Consider the following 27,249-nt stretch of genomic DNA (forward strand, 5'->3'; position numbering starts at 1 on the left):
GAACTAGCACTGGAGAGCCAGCCACTAGCCCTGGATGATGCAATACCGTCTTTTCTCAAATGCGTGCAGCGATGCACATAATGTCACCAACTAGGCTGCCTGGTTCAGACATATATAATGAACATCAAAAGAAACGCAACCCTGTCTTCTGTCAAGTTTATACATAGAAGTCATAAACAGGAACGCGCACATTTCTGAGATTTCATATTTTAAAACTTGCATTTCTTTTGCTGTTCGCTATATTTTATATATTAGTGAGTGCGACATTATGCAACAAACAAAACATATGAATTTGTGGCATTCCGACAATGAAAGGTCCTCGAGCTGGACAGGTATAGCCCATGGACTTACCAGCCTTGGTGACCGCCACTCCGCATGGCATGTTGAAGTTCCCCTTTCCTTTTCCTTTCCTGCCGACCTTCCGAACCAGCTTACTCTGGTCCAGTTCGGCTTTTGTGCTCGCCTGCTCCGTCCTGAAGAGACGCTTGAGTACGTACATGGCCCTGACGATGATGAGGCTCACGCAGGACATTGCATTCTGGGCTCCGGAACACCGGGTGTCGTGGGCGGTCTGGATTTCAATATCTGATGTGTGGTAGAAACACTGCAAGACCTCGCCTCACATTGCTGAAAAACAGATGGAATATATAGATAAAAACACAAACGACTCGAATAGGTCGGAATCGGACTTGAGCACAGTCTTCGTCTTCATTGAGTGTGCGAGTTCGGTTTTACGCCGTTTTTTTAGCAATATACCAGCAGTGTAACTGCGGGGAACACCAGAAATGGGCTTCACACATTGTAACTTGTGTCTTCAAAGAAAGAACACATTGATATCACACACAAAAGCGTGAGACATGCTAAGTCTCGATGTTAACGACTTGTCTAATGCTTGCATTACTTCCGTACGACCTTGGGATTATTGACGTCATGAAGCGCCGAGCCGACGTAACGCTCGAGTCAAACGCCTAATTACACTTGGACACATTACGTTATCAGTGTATGTGTCTACAGCTGACAAGTACCCGTGGTGAATGTGGATCGAAGGTGAAGTGACACTGCCACACGGAATCTACAGACACACCGGAACCCTTTTCAATCTACAGATGTCAACGAAGTAAAGTCTCTTGTCTACGTCAGACTTAGTCGTGAAAGTAATATTTTACGCAAAGTTGATTTTCCTCATCCTTTCTAGTTCGTTCTCAGGGTGAGATGGGTTTTGCCGCTGTTCGGTATTCAGTTATATCAGAGCATGTCAGTTTACTATAAGCAGGAATTCCCAAAGTGACACAAGTGACGTGTTTACCATTTTGGTGACGCTGAGTAGCCCGAGTATGATACGGACTGACCACTGATAATTACCAGCAAGAGTTTCATATTCTCTCCTACAACCAACCGACCCCGCCATGACCTCAGTTATGTCATTAGGAGGGCGATGACGTTTGGAAATACCGAGAACATTCGTGACTCGAGAGTGTTAATGGTGATAGAAACAAGAGGACGTAAGCAGGGCAACATCTCCATGACAAGGGCAAGGGAATTAGCATCAGTTGATGTATTGGAAGAGAAGGATAACAGAAGAAGTAGCCCCACAGTCACAGAAGCAAGAAAGACTATTGCTTAAAATTAGGTAGTGAGATATTAGTTGGCTTCAGGATATACGACCCGTTGAGAAAAACATGAGAAATTGTGAAATCGATTTAACAGAAGCTCAGCAAGGAATGTGGGTCACGATGATGTCGGCTGTTCAGGATGGTAGTCTTGTTGGGGTTCAGGGAGATCCTCTTAAAGTGACAGCTAAGTAGGCATTCTACAAACCCATATTAACGGACCAGATGCCACGCTAATGTGATGCAGAGTCGGTAGCTTATGTAGGAGATACAAATACGCTGCAGTAGGGCAATGTGCACGTGGGTTGGGCGGACACATGGGCTGTTAGGGCAGAATCTGGTTTCGCATTACTTTGCATAACTACCCGTCTGACTTCAGGGACTTGAGGTGAGTTTCATACATTTCACAATTCTTCCGATATTACAAGAAAACAAAGGTAAAAAGGAACCGTTATGTATACACAATTGCCGTGAAATCAATATCTTAAAATTTAAACGGAACAAATAGGAGATCTATAAAACAAAAGAACACTATTTTTCCTCAGAAACAGATTCCATGTGATGTAAATGACAAAATAGCTAGGAAACGGGAAACTGTTAGAATGTATCAATATCACAGCATATGTACTTTGACATGGCATTATTTTACGAAAGGATCCAAATAATATATAAGTGAAATTCACAAGCGCCGAAAACAGATTATTCACAAAATTGTTCATATATTTGAGAATATTTTCTCCTGTGTTCTTTTCCAGACAAAAGGAGCTTTGACAGGCTTAAATACAATAACTGGGAATTGTATCCCAGGACACCATCTTTGACATCCATGGCTTGACCATGGCTGCATCTAAATTCCAGTCTGTATTTCATGTATTGATCCATGTAGCACATCAAGATGTAGGTTGTCCCAAGTAGATTAGACGTTCCTCAAAGGTTTCATTTACTGAAGCCAAACACTTCAAACACCGTTGCTTGATTAAAGCCAGAGGATGCAATCTAGAAGAACCACTGGAAGGATGTTGCCAACATCTCCATCCAAATCTTAATTGATGTCAACCGGTTTAAATGGGGGGAATTGGTGATCTCATGACGAGGTCAATTCTAATTTGTCATCTAATCTAAGGTGTGGCCATGGCTCCTGATTCCCCAATCATCCCGTTGATATCTACAGTTCTCATCTTATCCCGAAAAGGCACCGGAATTGGGATCGATACCAAAGTCTTGGAACATAGCGTTATCGGTCTGTTCTCATACATAGTTAACCATCTGGACTCCTACACACAAATCTAGGGGCAACATTTCTGACATCTCTGAATGACCCAGTTGGATGTGTAGGGCCTCAGTCCTGATCAGGTTGTCACAAAGCCAGCATAACGAGATTTGAACGTGACCGGAACAAATGATTTGTCACAGAATCATTTGGGCATATAAGGACACATAGACATTGTGGCGATGCGGCTTAGGCCCTTGAAGAGTATTTGACATTAACGAGGAGACCACACGGCCATTTTCTCCGCAGTGGTCTTAATTAAATCGACGTAGATTGTAAGTGGAATTAGCCCTTTTTGTAATGGTGCGAATGGACTAGGTAACCTCTGACCGTCTCTGCCACACTGATGCAACGACCCATAAAATCAATCACCACATATGTCAATCACACTGTTTACATTTATTAGCTCAAATGGATGACTTATTGATTAGCTAATCTGATGGGATTAAACACTACTTTGTCCCGTCTGCTAACCTTTCACTCAGTGCCCCAGGCTCATCGACGATGTGTGTGCCACAGTCACAGCGTCAAGTGGGATGAACGTTGATTTACCTATGACTTATGTCTATCTGTCTGTTTGTATACCAAGGAATAAAACATCGTCTTTTCTCTACAGGAAGTCGAATAAAGTTTTGACTAAGTAAGAATTGAACAAGGGGCAACATACTGGATACGTTCAATCAAGCTACACGTGTCTCCACTAAATAAACGAATGTGAGTGAGTATGGTTTAATAACCTCTTTTACCTGTATTCTCGCAATGTCACGGCGGGGGACAGCATGAATAGGCTTCACACATTGTACCTGTGTGGGGAATCGAACCCGGGACTTCGGCGAGACGAGCGAATGTTTTAACGATTAACCTACCCCCGTAAATAAACGAGAAAAGATGTGACGAATACACAAACAACGTGTAAATAACAAGTAATGAGCCAGTGAGCAAATATTGGGCACTATCAAAGTCATATGGCTAGATTAATGCTTGATTGTATTCGGCTTGTTTATAGCTGTTCATTTACAGCCGTTGACACAGAGATAAATTATTACTGCCATCGCCTGTAAATAAACAAGAATGAACAACCTGAATAAACAAAAATGTGCAAAGCCTGGGGAGGTAGGAGAATACTGACGGTGTCACATTCCTACAATGTCAAAGCGGCCAGTAAATAATTGAGTCTGCACCAGACCCAGTGAAAGCATGAACATCGATCCACTCGACTGGGGCTCGATGACTCGCAATCAGCCTAGTGACCAAACCTCTTAAATTGCTGTTCTGGCAAGCATATTGTGAATGTGTTCATCCTCGGAAAATACAAAGGTTACTGCCAGAAAGAGGGTTGTTGTACAAAAGGATTATCACCATCTGGACCCAACTGAAAACAAATTAAATAGGACAGATCACAGGTCTGTGGGCAATGGCAGCCGGTAGGCCTATATCACCTTACTATAGACAAAACTATGACACAACTATGGCTTGTATCAGAAGATTTACGCCTATGGTTCTTTTCACAACATAAACCCATCAGACATGGCTAGAGATCCAACAGCATTACTGTTTCAAACTTTCTTGAATCTGCAAAATAAAAACTGATTTCGGGAAGGATAACACTTGCATGAGGCAGTCACTAGGTGAGTAAAGTTTGCAACTGCCCCTTTTACTACATATATATCATCATCATTATCATAATCATCATTGTCGTCTTCGTCTTCGTCATCATCATCATCATCGCCACCATAGTTATCTTCATCCTAATTGCAAACAAGCATTACATCATGACCACCCGTGAAACAACATATACATTCAAATTAGTATGTAAATACACTTTTACTAGAAAACACTAGACAATGAAACGCAGCAATAACGGTAAGCCAGAGACTTTGTTTTTTCTATCATCGATCTTGCTAATTAAGAGGGTTAACATTACTTATAAACTCATATCAACGAACACGATGCTGGAAGAAAAGTACTGCTTTTGATTCGTACAAGTAACACCCTCTGTGCATTGTTCACAGGGAACCTCACGTAAGTTTCAAACTGGAACCAGATTTTATAGTTTAATGATGTTAAAGCGATTCCATTATGTTGGGGTTCAGTGGTCGGTACTGAACTCACAGTGTGGTGATGTGTGAACCACCATTCTCTGGGATCAAACGGGTACCAAATAGATTCAGAGTAGACAGTTAAAAATTGGCAAGATGATAAACCAACCGACGGTCATATGCGGAATGTCATTATGACTAAACAATACTATGTCATATTTTAAAGTTTCGTTTCAACGCATCATTTCATTGCTATATGGAGACCAGTGGCCATTACACAAAATGAACGATGCCAACGACGAAGAGAAAGAGATATCCAACTGTGGTATTTAATGTCTAGTGTTTTCAACAAGGCAAAACAATTGCACAAAGGAATTTTTCCGACTCTTGACTATTTCCAATTGTGTAACTAGTTGTATTAACAGGGTAGGAGTTCCACAATGAAACTGACGGATACTTTAAATCAATGTGTTCAAATGGAATCGAACTCGTGTCTGTAGAGTTACCAGGAAACATTTGTACCGCGGTACCATCAAGGTCTCTCGTTACCATAATACGAGCAGATACAATACAGCATTAACAGTCACGATATTTGACTGCAAAAGGCAACGTTTCGCAACACACGATAAACTACTGAAACGGAAAATTCACACTGCGACCAATGTATTTACATAAAATAGAAAATACCGAATTGATGAGTAGAAGTGCCTCAATCTGGCAAGGCACAAGAGCGTATCTGTCTGACTTGGGGATACTGTCAGCGAGTATCTGTTTGACTTGAGTATAGTATCAGCGAGTATCTATTTGACTTGAGTATTCTATCAGAACGTATCTGTTTGACTTGAGTATAGTATCAGCGAGTATCTGTTTGACTTGAGTATACTATCAGAGCGTATCTGTTTGACTTGAGTATACTATCAGCGAGTATAATGTTTTCGTAACGTCCAGACCTACAAATCATGTTCTGCCATGTCTTTCCTGGTGCTCAAAAACAATAAAACATATTCATGTGTCTTAATGGCATTTATGCTTTCTCATTGGTTTTCGTTTGCGTCCTGAAATAGAAGGAATTGACAGGAATATTTTATTGACTGCCATTATACCGAAATCAGCATGGAAGTGAGAGATGTGCTCTCCACCAATCTGGGCAGCAGCGATATTGTTTTTTTCACTCACTTTAAGACAAAGTAGTCATTGCAATGACAAGGCAATCAATAGTGCCAAGGACGTCACTCACAGTCTGGAGAAGGGTCAGAACAATGGCGGAGGGAGGGGGTCTGTTGGTATGGGAACTCGATGTATAAGGCGAGCAAAGATGGAGATGGTTTTAGTTCAAGCGAAAGGATTGAGTAATGTGCATGGGGATCTCTCAGATTTTCATTCTTGAGAAACTGTATTGTATTTATTCCACAAATGCACATTTTTTCATCAGAAGGAACTGAGCTTTGAGTCAATACTGGAACATGTTCTTGCATTCAAATCTTTGTTGCGTTCTCGAAAAGATAAGATTCAAAACATTTTTTTTCCAGTGTGATGGGATTTCCGATAAATATTTAAAATTAAATGGGACGTTAAATAAAGTTTGACCTGGAATATATAAATAACAGAGCATAGTATTTTATGAGTCGCATAGGTAGATGCGCATTGATATACTGGAGCAGTATTAAGCTTGTCACCGGAAGCTTGTAACCGGAAGTACAACAGCACGAGACTCACACTCCGGCGCAGCGATGACTTAGCATAACATCACTGCCACAGGTTAATTTGCATATCACGTGACCGGACTTATCTCTTGTTTGTAAACAAATGCGCATATTCATAAATAAGCTGAGACTGACATAACGGAAGCGATACGACGAGGTTTTTGTATTGTTTTACACTGTTACGAAAATGTTCTTCTGCAACTGCGTCAGTAGGGTTTATGACAAATGAATACATATTTAGTTTTCAAACCGGCTTCATCCTTTGCTCCCCATTAGGTTTCGATGACAGCACGTGGAGCCGCACAACCTATGTAAACAAAGGATCGCTGCGCAAATCGAAATAGTGTTACACGTTTTAGGATAGTTTCTCAGTGAAACTAAACCATTTGAACAACGATGTTTAATTTGATGTGTAGACTCATCAAAAATAAAGCAGTTAGAAAATTGTATACATAGTATTAAATGGAGTTTGCAAGATGTGAGGAATCGTCACATCTTTCAGATATACTACGCTGGCTCGCCGCATGGAACTCTGGGTAGGAGAGTGTTACGGGCCCAATAGTTAGAGGCAGATTAATTTGCAGTCGATTAGGTATATCAAGCATTAGTAGCACCAGTACATTTCTCTAAATATACGATAAACTTAGTCACATTGGTTACGGATAGGACGCATCACGTCATCACCTACTATTCAGTAAATTCAAGGCTGCTATTTTCGATGCCAACATTGGATAACATAGACACGGATAAGACGCATCGCGTCATTACCTACTATTCAGTAAACCCAAGGCTGCTATTTTCGATGCCAACATTGGATAACATAGACACGGATAAGACGCATCACGTCATCACCTACTATTCAGTAAATTCAAGGCTGCTATTTTCGATGCCAACATTGGATAACATAGACACGGATAAGACGCATCACGTCATCACCTACTATTCAGTAAACCCAAGGCTGCTATTTTCGATGCCAACATTGACGGTATCCTCATATCCAATGTTTTTGCAAGAATTCTACAAGATTGATCCTCCCTGGGGATTGCAATCGATTCCGAGCTGAACAAACAAAGAAGCTGTGATCATAGTCATTCAGAAAAGATAACCGTGTTACCATAAGACCATCAGTCCAATATAAGCCGCTCAGACAGACACACTTCTTAGCGTGAGGACAGAAACTGCGGAAGGAGAGTATTTTAGACGATCCCCGGTGCCAAATAGGACAAAGTTACAATTTCTTATCATACTCTGACAAGGGTTCTGGAAATGAGACATTCGTCTCCACTTGGAACACCATCCTGGGTGTGTTCATGATGAGCTGACGTGAGAGGATACACAAAGTCATGCATAATTCTCCGTGGCGATGCTGAACAATGCGCTAACATACATCAAATGTAGAAACATGTTTCATGAAAACATTACATGAAGAAATTCAGAGCATCATCACATGCAAAATGGGGTTTATAGGCGGTGGCTTAATGGCCAAAAACTCTCACATTAGCCATTCAGGAACGTTACACCCCGGAGACATGAAGATTCTTGTCATAATTTTGAGGAGTTCTTATATTCAAAGGTTTCGAAGTGCCTACCGACGCGACACGGAAGACGTATTTATGTACGTTTATGGCCAACGAAAGTCGTCATCACAATATGTGTCACAATTGGTTTCAGGCAGCACTCAACATCGAAATCAATAGAGTTAATGAATTTCCGGCCTTATGGCCACTTGGCCAAGTATGACGTCATATATACTCATCATAAAAAGCATGTTGTTAGGTTCGAGATGTAAATCAAACGTTGTTAAAGCTTCAGGAACGTAATCTCACTTCGACAACCACATTTTACAACGCCATCGTGTATATGTCCAGTTCAACATCCTCAACAATACGCTGTTTGTCTCGACCTAGGCCCGATTATTGACGATACGGCCTAGACTGAATCTTCAGTACTCCACGTCATAAGAGGCTACTAACGGCATCGGGTGGTTAGACTCGCTCACTTGGTTGACATGTGTCTTCGTATCCCAATCGATGTTTATGCTGTTGATCGCTGGATTGCCTGGTCCAAACCTGATTATTTACAGACGGACGACATACAGCCGGAGAATTGCAGAGTGCGGAGCATATCTAAACTCACTCACTCGACATGTGCTCCAGGGTAGCCTGGCGCGTGAAGCGTACGCTGCCGGGTTCGATGGGTTAGGTTCAATACCCTACATGGGTACAAGGTGTGACGCCGATATTGCTAACAGTGGCGTGTAAACCAACTTTACTCTCAGTGTCTCGACAGATGCATGCATACAAAACGCCATGAAAAATGAAAGAACGAGGAAATTGACTATTTTACATTCCGTAACAAGCCCAAATCGTGAAAAGCGAATCCTATTCTCCTGACATTCATTAACCCAAATATGATGATTGTTGACGTTGTAAATCAGGCACATTCTCTGACCTTGATCTGGCTAGTAATACGATAGAGTGATGTCATGAAAGTACAATGCTTCCATATCGATAAATGACAATCACTAATAACTTCTACGTCTCACGTCGCTTCAGGGTTAAAGAGAGGAATCAATCAACAGCTGGAAGTTTTTTCGGACAATGTAAAACACGCTAACACCACAATTCGAAGGATAAATCACTCGTTCTATTTTCTTTCCAAAGCATTCTCGGTAATTGAAAGGCTACACTAAGGGCATGGAAGCCGAAGTGCGAACTCAAAGATATTTGATTAAATTGAGATGTGACAAAAACAGAACTGAGTAAAGCCACTCACTGTTGACAATGCCGATGACTTTACTAATCCTTTCAATTATTGACTGCAAAAACTTCATCATACACATTTACCCTTCATTTCAAGAGTTTGTGTCAGGACATCATCACATTTTGTGAACACCTGGTGCCTACGGGCACTGATTCATGTGTCCATAAGCACATAGATATGCTACCGTAAGAATTGTAAAATGGGTTCTGATGGAAGGGATTTTCTTGTGACTTAACTCTCTTGTAATCCTTGTTCCATTGGGCTACACATGGTTTCGCTCGCAATGGTAAGCGCCACTGGGGGGCACTCATACATGCTAATAGGGGTCAAATGTGAGGTCCTTGTTTGCCAGTAATTTGATAGATTTTAAGATACTATCAGTATCTTGTGAAACAAGGTCAATGGTCACTGTACATTCTTAGAGACACTGTATATACTTTGGCACAGCACACGTATTGCTATGCTATGAAAGAAACATGAAAACAATTGAAAGGATACACAAATACCTCACAATCACAAAATATATCTATAATAATAATATCCGTATATCTATGCATGCGTACATCAAAATATACAGAATATAAATATATGCATCAGAAATCCTAAACAGCATCATGTCATATATGTCGTATATATACACTACTGTTATGACCAACTTAAAGGGACCACTAATTCTACTTCGTTATAACCATTGTTAATGTACCTGAGTGGACCAGATAGTATGGACATGAAAGTTGCTTGGCGTTTTGAATCAACTCAGTCATAAATAGCGCCTGTTATACCCGAGAAGCACAGATAAGACAGACATTAGATCCATTAAACAAAACTGTTGGTCTGACAGTGTTTGTAGTCAAAGACGTCAACTGAAAATCAATAACATACAAAACACCAACAGACAATAGAAATTACGTTTATGGATAATTACGGTACTGGCACAACTCGATAATCAGCCTCGACAGCACGCCAGAAATGCACAATCGGTTCGTTTCACTGTCTGAGATACGGTTTTGTTTGGCATTAATGATATGCGGGAACCAGCATATATGTCCGGAAGGGATGCTGGTGACACACCAAGCTCGGAACCTGAATGGGCAATCCAGTTCCGTTTTAAGGGAATAACGAATACACCTACGCAGACACTACATTTTTTAAATGTCATATTGACAGGCATTGATTAGTTTATGACACACTATTACACATCAGGCAGACTGAGTGCGATGAGAGGCAAGGTAGAGCGTGACTAAACACGTTGCTGATTACTATTGAACGGCTCTAGCACAGTAGCAGACAAGTTTCAAAATATGTTTACTGTATTAGGAGACACTATTGAGCGGCACTAACATAGTAGCAGACATTTTGAAATACGCTTGCGGTATTATAAGATACCAACGAATCGAACTAACATTGCACTAGGCACGATTAAATATCCTCAGTTTAGTATTGGGCACCATACGGAATGCTTCTACAGTATGTAGCGTCAACATTGAACATGACTAACACAGAATAAAATTACACTGAATAGTTAAACAGTTTTCAAGGTAAACACTACTTAATGAGTACACTACTATTATAGTAGCAGTCGGTTTTAATGATGCTTACAGTATTATAAGGTACCACTGAATCGAACTAACATGATTCCAGGCACGGTTAAACATCCCCAGTATAGAACTGCACGCCATATAGAATGCTTCAACGGTAGTTAGCGAAAAACATTGCAAACACAGAATAAACACAGAATGAAATTATACCGAATACTTCAACAATCTTCAAGGTAAACATGACATAATGTTTGAACACAGTATGAGACGATAGTGAATGCGTCAACAGAATTCAAGGTAACCATTACCGAAAGTCCCAGATAGTACGGGCAAATATTTATGATGTGATGTGGACCATTTCGGAATATCAGCAACCCCGACGTCATCGGTAAACATGTGGTAATTCTAGGTAGTACCTTATGATTAGTAACATTGGTATGGAGATGTCATTCTCTGTGACATCCACATATGTAGGCCAAATAATGTAGCTGGTTTACTCCAACACAAACTCTTTCACTCACCCAGCCACCCATCTACAACTATTCAAAGAACGTAGGTCAATACTACGCCAGGCGGTCCATTGTCCGCCGGCCTGAACAAATTCCATCGCACTTCAAAGCCAGGACAGTGGTGACCACAAATTTATCACTGACAGTCAGTCATGACACCAGGTGTTCACGAATTATATGCCCCAAACTTTAACCAGATGTATGCACGATCTAAACATAGATCAATCTGTTTTAAGCACACTGTATACTTTAAGGGCAATTACGTATCCTGGAGACAATCCGAAATTTTCCGAAATTCAACGGTGTGCATGTCAGTTAAACTTTAAAGGCATAATCATTTCTGGAATATTTTCGCTCGTGAATGAATTAGGATACTTCGGGCGATGCAAGCTTTTGCTACAGTTGGAATCATACAACGGGGCTATTTTACAATTGTACGCATGGTTTTCTTGCTTTTGTTTGAGACAAAGAAAAATGCATGCAAAGGCAAAGAGAAATGCAGAAACATTCTTCAACATTGCAGGAAACCCTCATGGTGTGTCTATCGTACATTTATTGCTTTTGTTTGTATAAGGACCGTGAGATTAACGGCATCGGGTATTCAGGATCGTTGACTTGGTTGACACATGTCATCAGTTCCTAACTGCGCAGATCGATGCTCATGTTGTTGATGACTGGATTGCCTTTTCGAGACTCGATTATTTACAGACCGCCGCCATACAGCTGGAATATTGCTGAGTGTGGCGTAAAACTAAACTCATCCACACACAGACCTCGAACAGAACCAAAGCTAGGATTGCATTATAGGTCACAGACTACGGCGGAGATAAACACTGCCAACAACCGTCCACTGTCAATCACCCATAACCTGCACGGCAACAGGAAACCTGTTGTAGTACATGGCCAAATTTAAGTCACATATTAATCTAATTTCGTTTAAAACATGTCCTAAACTGATAAATATGCCACTCGCTACGAGCGAGTACACTGGAGATAACAGCAAAATAAATGTGATAAACGGTCTAACAAAGCCATAATGCTCGCCGGTTCTACTAGTCTTTGGAACGAGGTGCTATGTTCAAATAATGTGTTTTGGGAACAAGCCGATGGCAAGATCACCATTATTTGGAGATACCATGATAAAAACTGCAAACTATCGCTGTTTCTCGTGTATCATGTCCTGTCAAAGATAAGCTTATCTATATTCCATTCACAGACCCTGAACAGCTGGGGGGATTTCACTTTTTAGAAAAAAAACCCTCGGTGAAAGAAAAATGGGGAAGACGTGTTTTTACTTTTCTGGTCAGCTCACTGGAACTGTGATTGGATTTACTTTACAAGATAAGTTGGAATTGGCTGAGTTCAGTAAATACGCCTTTTCCCAAGGATGCAGTTTACAGCTCGAAATAGATCTGAATACCCCGTGGATGATATGGATTTCGGACATCATTTCCAACCTTAACGTCAATTTGGACACATGAAGAGCAATTGAATTTTTAGTCGTGCCGTGTTCCTGTTATAAACACCCCAGTGCCGCTAGATGTGACAGCCAGTTGTCGATTAAAAGTATCAGATAACGAGCTGCAACTCAATATCTCGTGGGCGTAGTACAGATCTGACATAAATCACGTCAGTATTGTTACTCGTGATTTGTAATATTTCAGTTGCAAGCGTTGGTGAAACAACCTGTGGGATACGTTAAACATTACCAGCAGGCTGTGGTGTGAGGCCAAGGCGTCAGGAGGTCTGGACGTGTTCGCATTTCCACATAATTCTGACGAGAAGGATGTACGTTATTTCAAAATGTACATGCCATGGTTCGGTATAGCTTCCCCTGACCCATTCTGTTTGAAACATGCCCTGAGTTTCTACAATCAGCGTACATTCTGACTTGGGTACATGTTTGTATTCACTGTGTGAAACAGTTTCCATGACGTGTTCGCGAATGAACGGGTAAAATCCCCAAAACATGTCAACCAAGTCAGCGAGCCAGACCACCCGATCCCTTCTACGACAAGTATAGTCGCGTCTTATGACAAACATGGGCTGCTGAAGGCCTATTCCACCCCTGACCTTTCCCGGGGTTCCTAATCGTGGACGTGAAAGAGTGTAACCCACTGGGACAATCAGTTTCATAAGCTGGCGACAGGGTTAACAGCATCCTTTGATCACATTAACGTTTCTTTAAAAATGTACAGGATTTACACAACATGACGTCAAGAATCGCAGTTATCATGTTGCAACTTTCATGAAATCCTAATTTTTTAAAGAAATCGATCAGACGTTTAACGTATGACCCAGTAATGAGATGGACAGCACGAGATCGTTTACCAAAATTAACCTTTTTTCAAAAGAATTCGGTGGCACACGTTGACGTCACGGCAGCAAAAAATTAAAAGCAGTTCTCTGAGCACGACCTTCCATATTCCAGGCGCGATCTTGATAAGTTTAGATTGAATAAAACAACATCCATTTTTTTGCTTCTTCCTTTCACTTGTCACACTGATGGAAGCATAAATCTGAATTCACGAGGGGAAAATAAACTTGAATAATTGAATTGACTTTCAGTCGAAATTTGTTGCAAAGGTTTGAATTCTTCACTGATCAATATTTGAAAACTAAAATATTGATGAACGATTTCAACTGGACTGCTTGTCGGATGATGCCAATCACAATTTTGAAATTTTAGAAATCGTTCTGACGATAAGTCTAACCATTTCCGCTATAGATGTCTAACTAGCGTCATTAATTGCTCCCCAAGTCCAAAGTAGCGGACGTCTTGGGTAACAGAATATGATGTTACTGACGTTCTGAGTTATTCACCGGCCTCTCGGTATCATCTCATTAAATGTCGAGTGTCCGTAACATGCCATGTTTGAGTTATTTAATGGGTTTATTTTTAAAATAAATAAATAAATAAATAAATAAATAAATAAATAAATAAATAAATAAATAAATAAATAAATAAAACTAAGCACTTAACTCACTCACTCACTCACTCAACCGACCGACCGACCGACCGACCGACCGACCAACGTGCCAACCAACCCGCCAGTCAGTCAATCATACGCATAACGCGAGAAGCGCTGCTTGTCATCATCCATTATCAGCAGATATATACCGCATTGCAAAGATGACCGTTTACGACCAGATCCTTCCATGGTCTGTGGGGATATTTGTTTTTCAAAGAAGGATTTATTAGGTAACAAGAACATTTCTTTGGATTAGCTGCAACTCTACAGCTACGCATTACTGATTATGTAAGCAGACAAAAGGGACAACTCATTCTAAAAAACTATTGACTCAGTTTTACTAAACGATGTATAATATGATAATTGTGTTTCCGGCGGATCTGTTACTTGTGTTTAAGAAACAGTTAAGCTATCCTTCACAGCTGACTTCAGTGAACTGGACTGAAGATAATAATGCAATGTAGTGCAACGTTTATGTAACGTTTTACATTTGAACCATTCGACTTGGATCGTGTTGACACTCAAACAATGTTTGATGCGCAAAACATTACAAATGTTTGCTATTAGTTTGGTTGTGAAACGTGCCCGTATCGGAAACTAGATGTAAGTATCCAAAAAGAATGTTGTGTGTGTGCGTGTGTGAGTGCACGTGCGTGCGTATATGTGTGTGTTTGAGGCCGCCTTAAACTTCATTTCAAATAAACAAATTTGCAATAAATATCAAATATCAGCAAAAGACTTTCAAAGTATTATATTTTTAATTTGAATTTAAAATTATTTGATTACAACAAATTACAACAGCTGATTGTGTGTTCTAAAGCAGTCTGAAAAGTAAACGTTATAAAACCAAAAATGTCTATATATAATCTAATCCTTTGTTCGGAACACTTCATAAACATCGTCGAACTTGAGCCTCTTTTAAAATCGTTAGCAAACATGGAACTTACATGCGAGTAGGAAAGCTGTATAATATCATTACACAGTTGAGAAGCACGCCTCAAGAGAACCACAAGTAAAAGACAGGGTCTAGAGTAGACTCCTTGTCTCGACATTACCTCCACGTAATGTCGCTAACGACCCCTACAGACCCAGTTTTCAGTATTTCAAGGGTTATTAACGCAGTCTGCGTGTCGAGCAGTATGACCTTATCAAGCGGATAATTCCTGGTATCTTGTACATAGTAATATCAATATTACAGCACTTTAGAAATAGTGATTCAATTGTCCTGCAACAGAAAAGATGACCACTTAGTATTAGAGGATATGGAGCAAGACTGATATGACTGAACGTCATTATCATTACAACGTCGCTTCCACTTAGCTTGACGGATACAATAAGGTCGCCCGTTAACGTGAGCTGTACATCAACCGGTGTATCAATGGTCAAAGCCTTTGGAAATTGTTTGAAAGCCCAAACATTGTTACATTAATTTGACTATGTCATCGGGATATGTAGGCGAGAAAGACAAAGCGATATCTATCATGGTTCCATGATTAGGACTGAAAGATGTGTCACGCATTCTCACCATAATAGTTACATATATATAGGTTTTATTTTTTTCCAGTTAAGGCACCGCTTGAGAGCTTGAAAAGTCCTTGTGTCTTTGCAAGGATTAACGTTTATATAATTTTTTTTTCAGATGGCGCCGGCTTCATATGCTTTGTAAATCATGATAAATCGTATGTATACTGACAGATGCTTGGAAATCAACCAGAAAACGTGGTAACATGCATCAGGAATTGGACATGAGGGAACTCATTATTAAACAGGGAATAGCAGTGAGGAATAGCAACGTGCAACATATAGCCATGTACTTGTAATGAGGACTACATAGCAGGGAACACACGACAGAATACGTAGCAGTGAGTAAGGATGGTTTTATGCCACATTTAGCAATAAAACCCACACTGTTCATTGGGAAATAAAACCCGGGTCTTCGGCGTGACGAGCGAACGCTTTAACCACCAGGCTACCCCATCGTCTTGGAATACCTAAAAGACAACATATAGAATAGGATTAAGAGATTATAGAGGACACAATACGAATAGTGATACTTTATATGAAATACTAACGTTTCGGGTATTGTCCTGTAGGAAGGCCCCATACTGGTAACGGAAATGTTCACCCTTTGCAGCAAGATCTCCAAACTTGTTCCAAACACCTGTTCCAAAATCCACTCAGTCTCACTGCCCCAGCTCGTGGTTAAAACTAACAAATAGAAACCGAGGCACAATTCTCCGTTGCTGTAATCATCGTTATGTCCTAACAATGATCGTTTTGACTGCGACGAAGGTGCTCCAGTGTCGGTAAAACCCGATCCTTATGTGCATGGCCTCCAAATATGTTTCTCATTAAAACTCAGTTCCTCGACATTTACGTAAGAAACGATCTAAGCTCCTTTTCCAGGCGATAGGACGCGCACCACTAAATTAATGCCAGATTTTCCGGATAGGATGACAGTCACTCGCTAAAACGTGTTTTCCTTGAAAATAACCCATGCCGAGTCAATTAAGGTGGAAAGCCTGTGTTGCCTGTCTCTTCCTCTAAAGCAGGGATCGTTTGGCAATTTGCAGCTACGGTAACGAGAACAGGGTGTAAAGTAGGATTGAAACAGAGATTGATGGTGTTGAAACGATGTAGGGTCTTGATAAAGAAGGACTATTGTTTTGGTAGAGACCAACACTGATTAGGAATTTGTCATTATCCATGTACAACTATAAACCTTCGTGTAAAACAGATTTTACAGCTGCTCGGTGTTAGGTCACCATAAAATAGGTTGACGGAGGGATATTTGATCTGTGTCCAGGGGCTGGAAGATGGTGTGGTGAGGATCCTGTCACAGATTTCCCTGGAGAGGAAACCTAAAGCCGGTTCCGATGTGACACACAAAATAGTTCCAGTAAGTGAGTTTTAGTGGTGAAATTGGAGGAGGGAATGGAAGAAGAAGGATGACAAGAAAAATACATCAACGTTTCATTTGAGATACGGGCTGACACGTTGATACCGAGTTATGAACAAAATAAAAGGTTTAAGAGGCTCTATGTGGCATTAATTCTGGTGTTATTGTGTGAGCCAGCTGAGTAACACTGGGTAAAATGGAATCCTCGCTCACACAATACTAACACCGATTTGAACCACAAGCCGAACACCAGGCAGGGTGACAAGAAGTACCATAACTCATATTTGGGTACAATAAGGTCCATACCTTCCGTCCAATGAGCGAACGAAAGTTGAAGCATTAGTAATGAAAGTAATGAAATGATCTCCAACCATACGTCATACGCTGTTTTGCAGCATCCGAACAGAGATGACTGAACCATGATGAACATCAAGACTGCCATAGATGCCAGGCACAAACTGAAACAGTTGGATAATTTACATCGATTCAGTGTTCAACACGTCTTGTTGATAGTGATCAGCCCACAAGATCAGGGTTAGAATTGGCCTTCAACGACGCAACTAATGGGATCGCTGGTTTGATTGACTTACGTCATCGTATCAAATAGCGTAGCCTGATCCTAATGATGTCAGTCTCTAGATTGTCTGGTCAAGACACAATTATTCAGAGTCCTTCGTCAAACAGCTGGCACCTTACGGCGTAAAACAAACAAATAAGCAAAGAAACAAACTAGGGATAAAACCAAGTACCTTGATAGAGACAAAACCCTAAGTATTATCTTAAATGTTCCTTACCGAAAGCAGAGATATTTGGACCTTATTCCGATTTCATCGTGAGCATGGCTGTGTTTAAGAATCCCTATCAATTAAAAATTGAAACTTTTTGTGATACAAGTCAACAACAAAGCTAATACGTACATACGATCTTGTTAAACGAGGATGTATTTTTTGTCACTTATCTCATGTATGTTTTTAGTCACAGCACGTCTCTTCGGTGCCAATAAAATGGTAAAACTGGTTTGTACAATTTGCTTTGAAAATCGATTGCGTTAAACAGATCACCCTGAATTGGTTACAGACTGTTCTAATGGTAGTCCTAACAAACTTGTAACTTACAAAATGACAAGTAATATGTTTTGGGGCCCAAATCGAAATTTGATCGGACATACGAAGCAGAATCAAGGTCCAATTTCGGCCATTCACCTCTCTTAAGGGAAGTACAAGACTTTGTGATGCCAAGATTACAATAATCTAGTTAATGAGAGAAATTACATAGTATTGTCCGACTGGAATTAGATTTTCAGCAAATTGTTTTTGACAAGAAAGAACGATCCGATTTGAGATGAATTGATTTGTACATTATTTGATCAGACCGGTGCTGCTCTCCCTACGTTAACAGTAGAATAACCCAATCTTGCTCAGTTCTCGAAAAATGTTTGATTTAAAAGTTCTACAATATAACGCTGGAAGGACATAACGTGTTTGGGCATCCTCGTTCAATTATAGACAAGATTTCTATAGTCACTGATGAAATACCAATACGAAATTGCTGATTCTACAAAGAGGTTGTTATGCAAGTGTGTTTAGCATATATCATGAGGCGTATGGTGTTTTTCGATTACAGATCTGTTGAGAATCACTGAAAGCAGCGTACGTAATGTCATTATGAACATAACATGCAATCCTTCCAGTACAGCGAAAATGTTATTTTTGAAATGAAATTCTTTGAAATCAATATCTGTACAGCCGCGTGTACAAAATGTTTTGAATTGAGTCTGTGTAAAATATAAAGTTGAAACTATACATAAATAAAGTTAATGCAAAAGCGAAATGGGATAACATAACAAATCTCACCGAAGGCGTAAAATGCAATTATGACAATTATATACAGGAATTACATGTAATGACACCAGGTGTCCTCTTACAGTGTACGTATGTTCCGGTCTACCGATAGAACACACCCTCACACAATTTGCATAAATAGTAAGTATTTCTGTTCTTGCCTGTCCAACCGTACTCCATGTAACGATCATCATGAAAAATAACAGTTTAGTGATGAACTGATATTCCAGTGACAAGATCGCGTATTCAACAATTGAAAACGTAATGTATTTTTTAATAAAGCTTACAACGTCACGTACATAGCTGCTGCCACTCTAAGTAGAGGAAACCGATTGAGAAATATGTTCGTTTGCAACTGAGGAGCAGCTTTATTGCCTCAGTCCACACTACGCCAATGACGTTGTAATATCATGGCCCAAACAACCCATTCTTTGGTGACCATTTCAAAGGTCTATCTTGATATATTTTGAACGTTGGTGTACCGTATCGCTAAAAATGAGATCCCTTGTTCCTTTTATGTCCGTGAACCACACCATATATCATACAATCCATTATTGTAATGCGTTTGGCGGCAATGGAACACATCTACTTAGCGTTTGAAATACATAAACCAAGTACTCATTTGAAACGAGACATATTAAAGACAACCCCGGTGGCCTATTTCTTCCCTATAACATATGCATTGGCAACGTCAATGGACTGGATAGCTATTGACTTTAAAGCCAAGATGTATTCTATTTATGTGTACGGTGAGTCATCAGTATCTTCTGAGTGTATATCTAAAAGGGTATGAGAGGATTATGGGCTGCATTCCTCTGGTAACACGGTTTGGAGTCATCTCTCGATACTGCAGATACGTGCTTACACAACTCGTGTCTGTTATGGTCGAAGTCATTTTGTTCACAGTGCATTGAATCCGTGTCTCGAGGATTAAATTTGAACGAATGCCATGTAATGAACATAATAACAATAGGTAAGATTAAATGAAGCTTTTTGTCTTTGGGTTCTTTGGCGTCTTGACGGAATGGCATCAGCATAATGCTGCAAGATGTGCTGCAGATGACAACAACCGAGCCAGGCTAGCTATTCTCGAAACGTTCGTAGCCCTACGAACGTCTTAAGCCCGTGCTTAACACCTTGGCTACGATCTAGGTTAAGACGTCTTAGGGCTACGAACGTTTCGAGAATAAGGGCCCAGGACCTAAAACGAACATCTAATCAGCCTCATAACCCTACCGGGATAGAAATACGTGAAACTTTAAAGCTTTAATATTCATATATAATTTATCATGTATGAAATGTGAGCAAATGGGTTGTTATTTGGAATGAATGATAGATGATTAACAGGATGGCACTGCTAACATTTCAAAACATCGACTTTCGCCCGACAGTCGGTCACATTGTAGAAGTGATTATGACCAGGTGAATGCTGGAGGAAAACCCGAGGTTTAGATCTTAGATTCTTACCACTTTGGTGAAATTCGTGAGCAGGTTAAAATATTAAGAGGCAAGAATCGTCAGAATCAAAACAACAATAATAAGATGCTGGCGCGACAAAGGGAGACAACTCCACTTTGCGACACCTTTTGCAGTACCCGAGGTGACTGGGACACCTGGTTGTAAGGCTGCAGAAAACCGCGAACGAAGCATTCGATATGGATTCGAAACACTAAAGAGAGCAAATAATGCCTATGCGTATTTGAAAACAATAGCACAGGACATAGCTTCCTGGAACTTAAGAGAATGGCAAGAAATGAATGGGGACAGCAAGAACTGGAGACACGTGAAATATATTGATGGAGGTTTTGAATAAGTCAGAAATTATTTGAAACATCAATACAAGAATATGGATGAAATGTGTTAATTACGTTTGGAATATTATCAGAAATGTACAGAAACAACAAGACCTAAAGGCAATTATTTGAAAGTATGTTTGGAACCTTATCAAAAAGATGAAATGCTTGGAACTTTATCAGACATGCATGGAAAGAAAGACCTCAAGAGGACTATTTACCCGAATGGAAAGCTAAGACCCAAAGTCACAGGGAATATTTGAAAGAATGTTTGGAACCGTATCAGAAATGACTGGAAAGCTCAGATCTGAAGACACAAACACCAAGATGTGAAGAATCAAGAACTGTTTGAAATAATATTTGGAGCCGCATTTACATTAATGATTAACCAAGAGCTAAAGACGCAAGAACTATTTATAAGAATGTTTGGAACAATATCAGCATGAATGAAGAGACCAAAATCGAAACACACAAGAAATATGTCAGTGGCGATACAGCTGAACTGAAATACCTGCTCAAAGGCACGGGAAATATCTGAATGAGTGTTTGGAAATCCTCGGAAAGGAATGAGAAGAGCAAAGGCAAGGCAGAAAAATCAAACTGTGAGCAAATATCTTGGTCCAGGAAGCACACCTATCATGAATCTCACAGTACATGTGATCTCGTCCTCGCATATATTATTCTATGAATAAAGGGCGTTGAGAGACACTTCCCACGATCAATATTCAATTAGAAATATTCCCTGCATCAACTGACAATAGCTTCAATACTTGTTGTTGGGTAATTTGACAATGTATTCGATATTCTATTGTACTTACTAGACTGTATGCTTATGAAGTATTCAAGTGATGTAAGATATGTGGGTTATAGTTGGATGATGGTATTGAAATATTGATCTCGACGAGAGTTCGCGAGATACTTTGCCCTATGGTGCCAGTTCAATTATAACACGAAATAATGAGTCAGTGTTATTTGAAATATTGTCCATGCTAGTGACTTCAATGTGATTCACAAGGCTGTGGTGTTGTAGCCACTGCTGGTACATTAATATAGCACGGTCGTTGCTTCAAGATCGTTAAGTGCAATAAAATGTCATGACCTTATGATTAACAAATCCCCTTCCCTGCTTCTTACAATTGTCAGTCAGTTGTTATCCAGAACAAACGTGGATTTGGACAATCATTGTGACAAGGGTAGAGAATCATATATATGAACGTAACACGAATACAGGGTTCAGTGATTCGAGATTATTGTATGATTAGGAGTTACAATTACAATACCACAAAATAACGACCAAACTATTTCCTTAATCATAAGGTATTTCACACATTAGTATCACTTTGTGTCTACGTTTCATTCCAAATCATGTTAGGTAGAAAATGATGAACGACATTTCCTTGACTTGCTTGCAGTTACAGCCTTATATGGAAGTACATTGAAAACTGGATTGAAATCATCATAGTAGGGATACAAATGACGTCATGGACATCATGTCGACGTCACAGGTCCGACAGGAACGTCGAAAACACTCTTGTTACTGAGAGCTCATGGGGCTTACTGCCAAGAGTAATGAACTAATTCAAAGACAATACATGTAGTGACCCTGGTGACCTTTCTGAAACCACGTCTTATGTGAAGCGCACAGAGGCAGACTTTATTGCTGAAGCGTCTTGTTTCCCTTCGAGAAGACCTATGCGCATGACTCTGACCTACAATATGCACCTTTACATGTCTGACACTGAAATTGAAATTGATCGCGTCTCTGTCGAGCTGTCAAACGTCCAGCACCAACCAGTATGTGACATTTTACTTCGTCAAGCAAAGTGTTGGGTTCAGCTTTGCAGCAATGAGTGTCTACAACTTCCCAAGCCTCACCAATCTCTACTTTCGTTAAATTAATCTCAATCCTGTCAGTACCAGTTTCAAAATCTCTAGATCTATTACTAATAATGCCTAAATTAATTAATGATAAATATTATTTCAGCACGACCGTTCTCAGCATTAGTCATGCAACTACGCCATTGCTAAACAATTTAAGGATCAGCAGTGGGCATTAATCAAAGAGAATTTCCAAGATGTATATCCATTACAACCAGTCTACTGTAACAATAAAACTTATAATCAGTCTACTGTAACAATACAACAATAGAAATGAACACTTGTATTGCAGGGTGGGGAAATTACAAGAATCGTTTAGTTATGCCTTTTGGGCATGATCAAGGTATTAGCTTATAAGCTTTGCTCTTTACTGGGGTTCCTATGTCATCCCAGGCTGGTAAATGAAACTCGACTTTTCTGCACTTCTGATCGGGGAAGACGTATTAAGCTTGGTGTTTGATAGCTATCTACATAAAACTGTCACATAATTTTCCACAGGACATATTCATGATTGGACCTTTGGTGCATCTCTGAGATCAGGATCCATACGTTTATGTAAATAGAAAAGGTGAACCTCAGAGAATAATAGATTATCCAATGGGACAGATTCTTTAACGCCGGTTTGAACAGAAGCTCACATATAGCATTAGATGTCCCAAGTAATAAAGGTCCTGGGGCGTTTATCACTCTCAACCATTGTGCTGACAATTCTAGACATAGGATTCGAACACGAGATCATAGCAGTTAGCAAGCAAGTTGACTAAGATAAATGATCAACTTAAATTAGGAGGGAGAAACACAATATCCACACAGATTTAACATCATATTTTATAAATTAATTTTATTATTCAGAATGTTCAAATATATTTTCATCAATCCGTCTTGATACATGAGATGCTCGATATTATCAATAGCAGTCTGTGTCTTGTCCCCTAAACACTGAGCACAAGAGAGGGAAATATTAAGTAGCGTTAGAAAAAGATTTTGCTCATACGGGATTCGAACCAGATAGTTTCAGATCTTGGACAGACGCTCTATCCATTTGAGCACAGAGACATGAATGATTCAGTAATACCTTTGTACATGTATGAACACAGGATACAATCCTTAACTGTTCTTCACTGACTGTATCTCTAATGTAAACTCCCAATCCAAATGGTAAGCGGACGCTAACATCAGTCCCAATAACTATCACAGTTTGAAAATATAACATAAATTAGTATAAATCTTTCGCAGACGTTGCTTAAGTACAGATTATCACTGAGACAAAACTCCTGCCATCTATATGCATGAACCCTTTCTGTAAACACATGTTGATAGTGTACTCACCGCGCTATACACATAGAAACGGAAAGATGTACATTCCATGGTAATAGGTAAATGATTTGTGCCGCGTATCGACTGAAACACACTTCAGCCACCGCTGATAGTTAACACTGACTATAGCTCGTTTGATTCATTGAGAGTTGAGGCCTGTAGGAAATCAATGGCCGCTGTCTCGCGGGATAGCCTACGATGCCAACGGCAGCTAGGCCGTCATTTATTAGTCACTGTGTGCAGAAAGTAGTGGCAGGACTTAGGGTTCATGACAGATAACTGATTTAGTCAGTGTGGAGGCATGGGATATGCCACGGTATGCAGTTACACTCACGTAGCCTGTAAATACCAGCGCCAAAACACTTCTTGCAAGGAACTCTTCTTAAGAACTCTCTGGTAAATCTCACGCTTTAACTACGTTTGCAGGGCAACAACTGTGCATCATAAATGTCAACATGCTGACAGAGTAGTGGTTGACATTAAATTAGTTCATAACTAAATATCATGTAAGTAACAAGAGCTAGGATCCTCTTCGAAATATGACGTCGCTATAATATCCATGACGTCCCTCCAACTCTTGCCATGATGCTACTTCAGTTTTCATATTTACTTCCATATATAGCTATAAGTGTATATGCGCCAGTGGCATGTCGTTCATTGATCTATGCCCGACATGGCTTGGAGTGCACCTACGTACTGTTGTTTCGGTAACGTCAAAGATAAACATACAACATTAGCGCGTAGATTATTCGATTTTAGTATTCAGATTCGTCAAGAGGGTGGCCCGTTAGTTGCGAGGTTATTGTGTGTCTGCTTGCATGTACACCTGGTGTCAACAATGATTCTCAGTAACGCATGCATGTCACCGCTAGTGGACAGACGGTCTGCTCTGAAGACTCCCGGAATATATCTCCCTGTAATATAATATAATTGGGCAGATGCTTACTCTTTCCTCGAACACCTGGTGTCAGCGTTTATTTTCTTATGAGATTCATGTATACGTTTCACCCCCGGTGAACAGACGCAATACTGTGAAAGCGTGTATATCCCTGTCATGAATATAACATGGCGGGAGATGCTTACCCTTTACATGGACATCAGGTGGATATTTACGTTAAATATACAGACGGAAACAAATAAGGGAACTAATGAAAGTACAGGTGTTCCTTTATTCTTTCCACGAATTTCACCAACAGAACAATAAATACGCTTGTCAAGAAACCTGGAAAAGAATAAGAGAACACTTGTACTTTTAGGTGTTCCCTTAATACTTTCCATGAGTATATTTATTTTCACCTGCATTGAACATCTTTTTTTCTACAGTCACATACCTATATCATTGGAAACGCTTGCTCCTATTGACATAAATGTATTGATTTCAGCACTGAATGAATAATTTTCCACAACAATTTTTCTGTTTTTAAGCACCGTTTGTTATGTAACTGGCTTAAGTTCACAATGACATCAAGATAAGCGGTCTCCGCTTTAAATCCTTTACGCGTTTCTGAATGGACAGGCATTTTCAACCTAATGAACCATCAAACGTTACTTCAGAACGAGGATATCTTCTATCATCAAATAAGAGCAGGGCTGTGGGCGCTAGCTACACATAAAATGCCCGATAAGTTGCAACAATAATGCATCTTTCAGAGATAAGAGCTGCAATCAATGGGGGTTATTTTGAAAGCTGCATTGAGTGGAGACGTGATTTCCTCCAAGCGTTGGCATTACAAGTTCTTACACAAAAAGAAGATTTAAGAGAAACTATCTGCGAAACCTTCTCCATTCGTATTTTTGGGACGCTGAAAGCTGCTAATCGATGAAAAGACGACGGGAGTTATGATTCGTTATGATAATGACAAAGAACAGTTGGCATTACGGTTAACGTTGGGTTTAGCAATGAGTATATTTGAAGCAGTGTGACCTCAATGTGTGATGTCCTAGCGCACTTGCCTGTTCAGGAAGACTTGTTCGGATATTTCATAACACCGCAGATTGCAAGTGTGATATCCGGGAGCGTTGGGCTTCGTTCGCGAAGATATTTCTAAGATTTTAGAAATGATTTATTACTGACACTGACTGAGCTTATTCCCCATCAATAATCGATCACTGTATTTTTGATGATTCCTATTTTCGTCTTAAACGAGTTGGGAAGGCAAATTATGTACTTCGGTAGTAGTTGAAGTTGGATAACACAGTGCATTAGATTCAGTGTAACCATTCTGGAGGTCTTTACTGGTTTTCAGTAATCCAGTCATAAACTCTCTACCACTACTTGAGTGAGTGAGTATAATTTTACGCCGCTTTTAGCAATATTCCGGCAATATCACACGAAATGGACGTTGGGCGTTCCGACAATAACACAGGAAATGGACGTTGTGCCCATGTGGGGAATCGAACCCGGGTCTCTGGTGTAACGAAACGACTCTTTAACCTCCAGGCTATCACAAACCCCTTACGCCTAAGAGAAAATTAATTAAGGGTGACTCATAACACACGCGTATTTCTGTGGAACCTCTTTTTAGAGGTGAGAGAGCGATATCATATATAAGAGTTCAATCTAAGTATTTTGAGGAGTGTTTCTTCCAAGCATGAAATTAATAAGTCTAGGATTTTTTCTCTTTGCACTTACATTCAATGCCATATAGGTATGGCGTCAAGTGTGGAAAGCAGAGTCTAAGAACAGGATCTAGCTGGGTCCATTTGTCTGCCTATCGGAATATGGTAAGTCAAAATGGGTTTCAGCAAGGCATTCACACTTCTTGTGTGAGTGAGTTTGCGCTAATGAGTCTGCATAGAGCTAGGGTGGATGTGGGGTAGCCTGGTGGTTAAAGCGTTCGCTCATCATGCCTAAGACCAGGTTTCGATTTCCATGATGGGTACAATATGTGAATCCTGTTTCTGGTATCTCCCATCGTGATATTGCTGGAATATCGCTAAAGGCGGCGTAAAACCGTATTCACTTATGCTAGCACGCTGAGAGAATATATCGCAATTGTCTTTGGTCGAATACGGAACCAGACCTCAAGAACTCTTCTACCTCTACACCACAGGTTCCCAGAGAGGTCACCTAGTGCCGGTAACAATAAGACTGAACGCTCTTGCCTGGATGCATGT

At 40.1% G+C, this 27,249-nt stretch overlaps 1 protein-coding gene across 1 annotated transcript in view; it reads right to left on the minus strand.

The window, feature by feature from the left end:
- LOC137298997 (tripartite motif-containing protein 2-like) overlaps positions 1 to 27,249 on the minus strand; it is a 72,712-nt gene that overhangs the window by 6,852 nt on the left and 38,611 nt on the right. Inside the window, exon 4 of the mRNA XM_067831458.1 lies at positions 352 to 627. Within this exon, the coding sequence (XP_067687559.1) occupies positions 352 to 532 (181 nt within the window). The 5' untranslated portion in view covers positions 533 to 627. The remainder of the gene's footprint in view (positions 1 to 351; positions 628 to 27,249) is intronic.

This window comes from Haliotis asinina, chromosome 10 (genome assembly GCF_037392515.1).
Source record: "Haliotis asinina isolate JCU_RB_2024 chromosome 10, JCU_Hal_asi_v2, whole genome shotgun sequence".
Taxonomy (NCBI): domain Eukaryota; kingdom Metazoa; phylum Mollusca; class Gastropoda; order Lepetellida; family Haliotidae; genus Haliotis; species Haliotis asinina.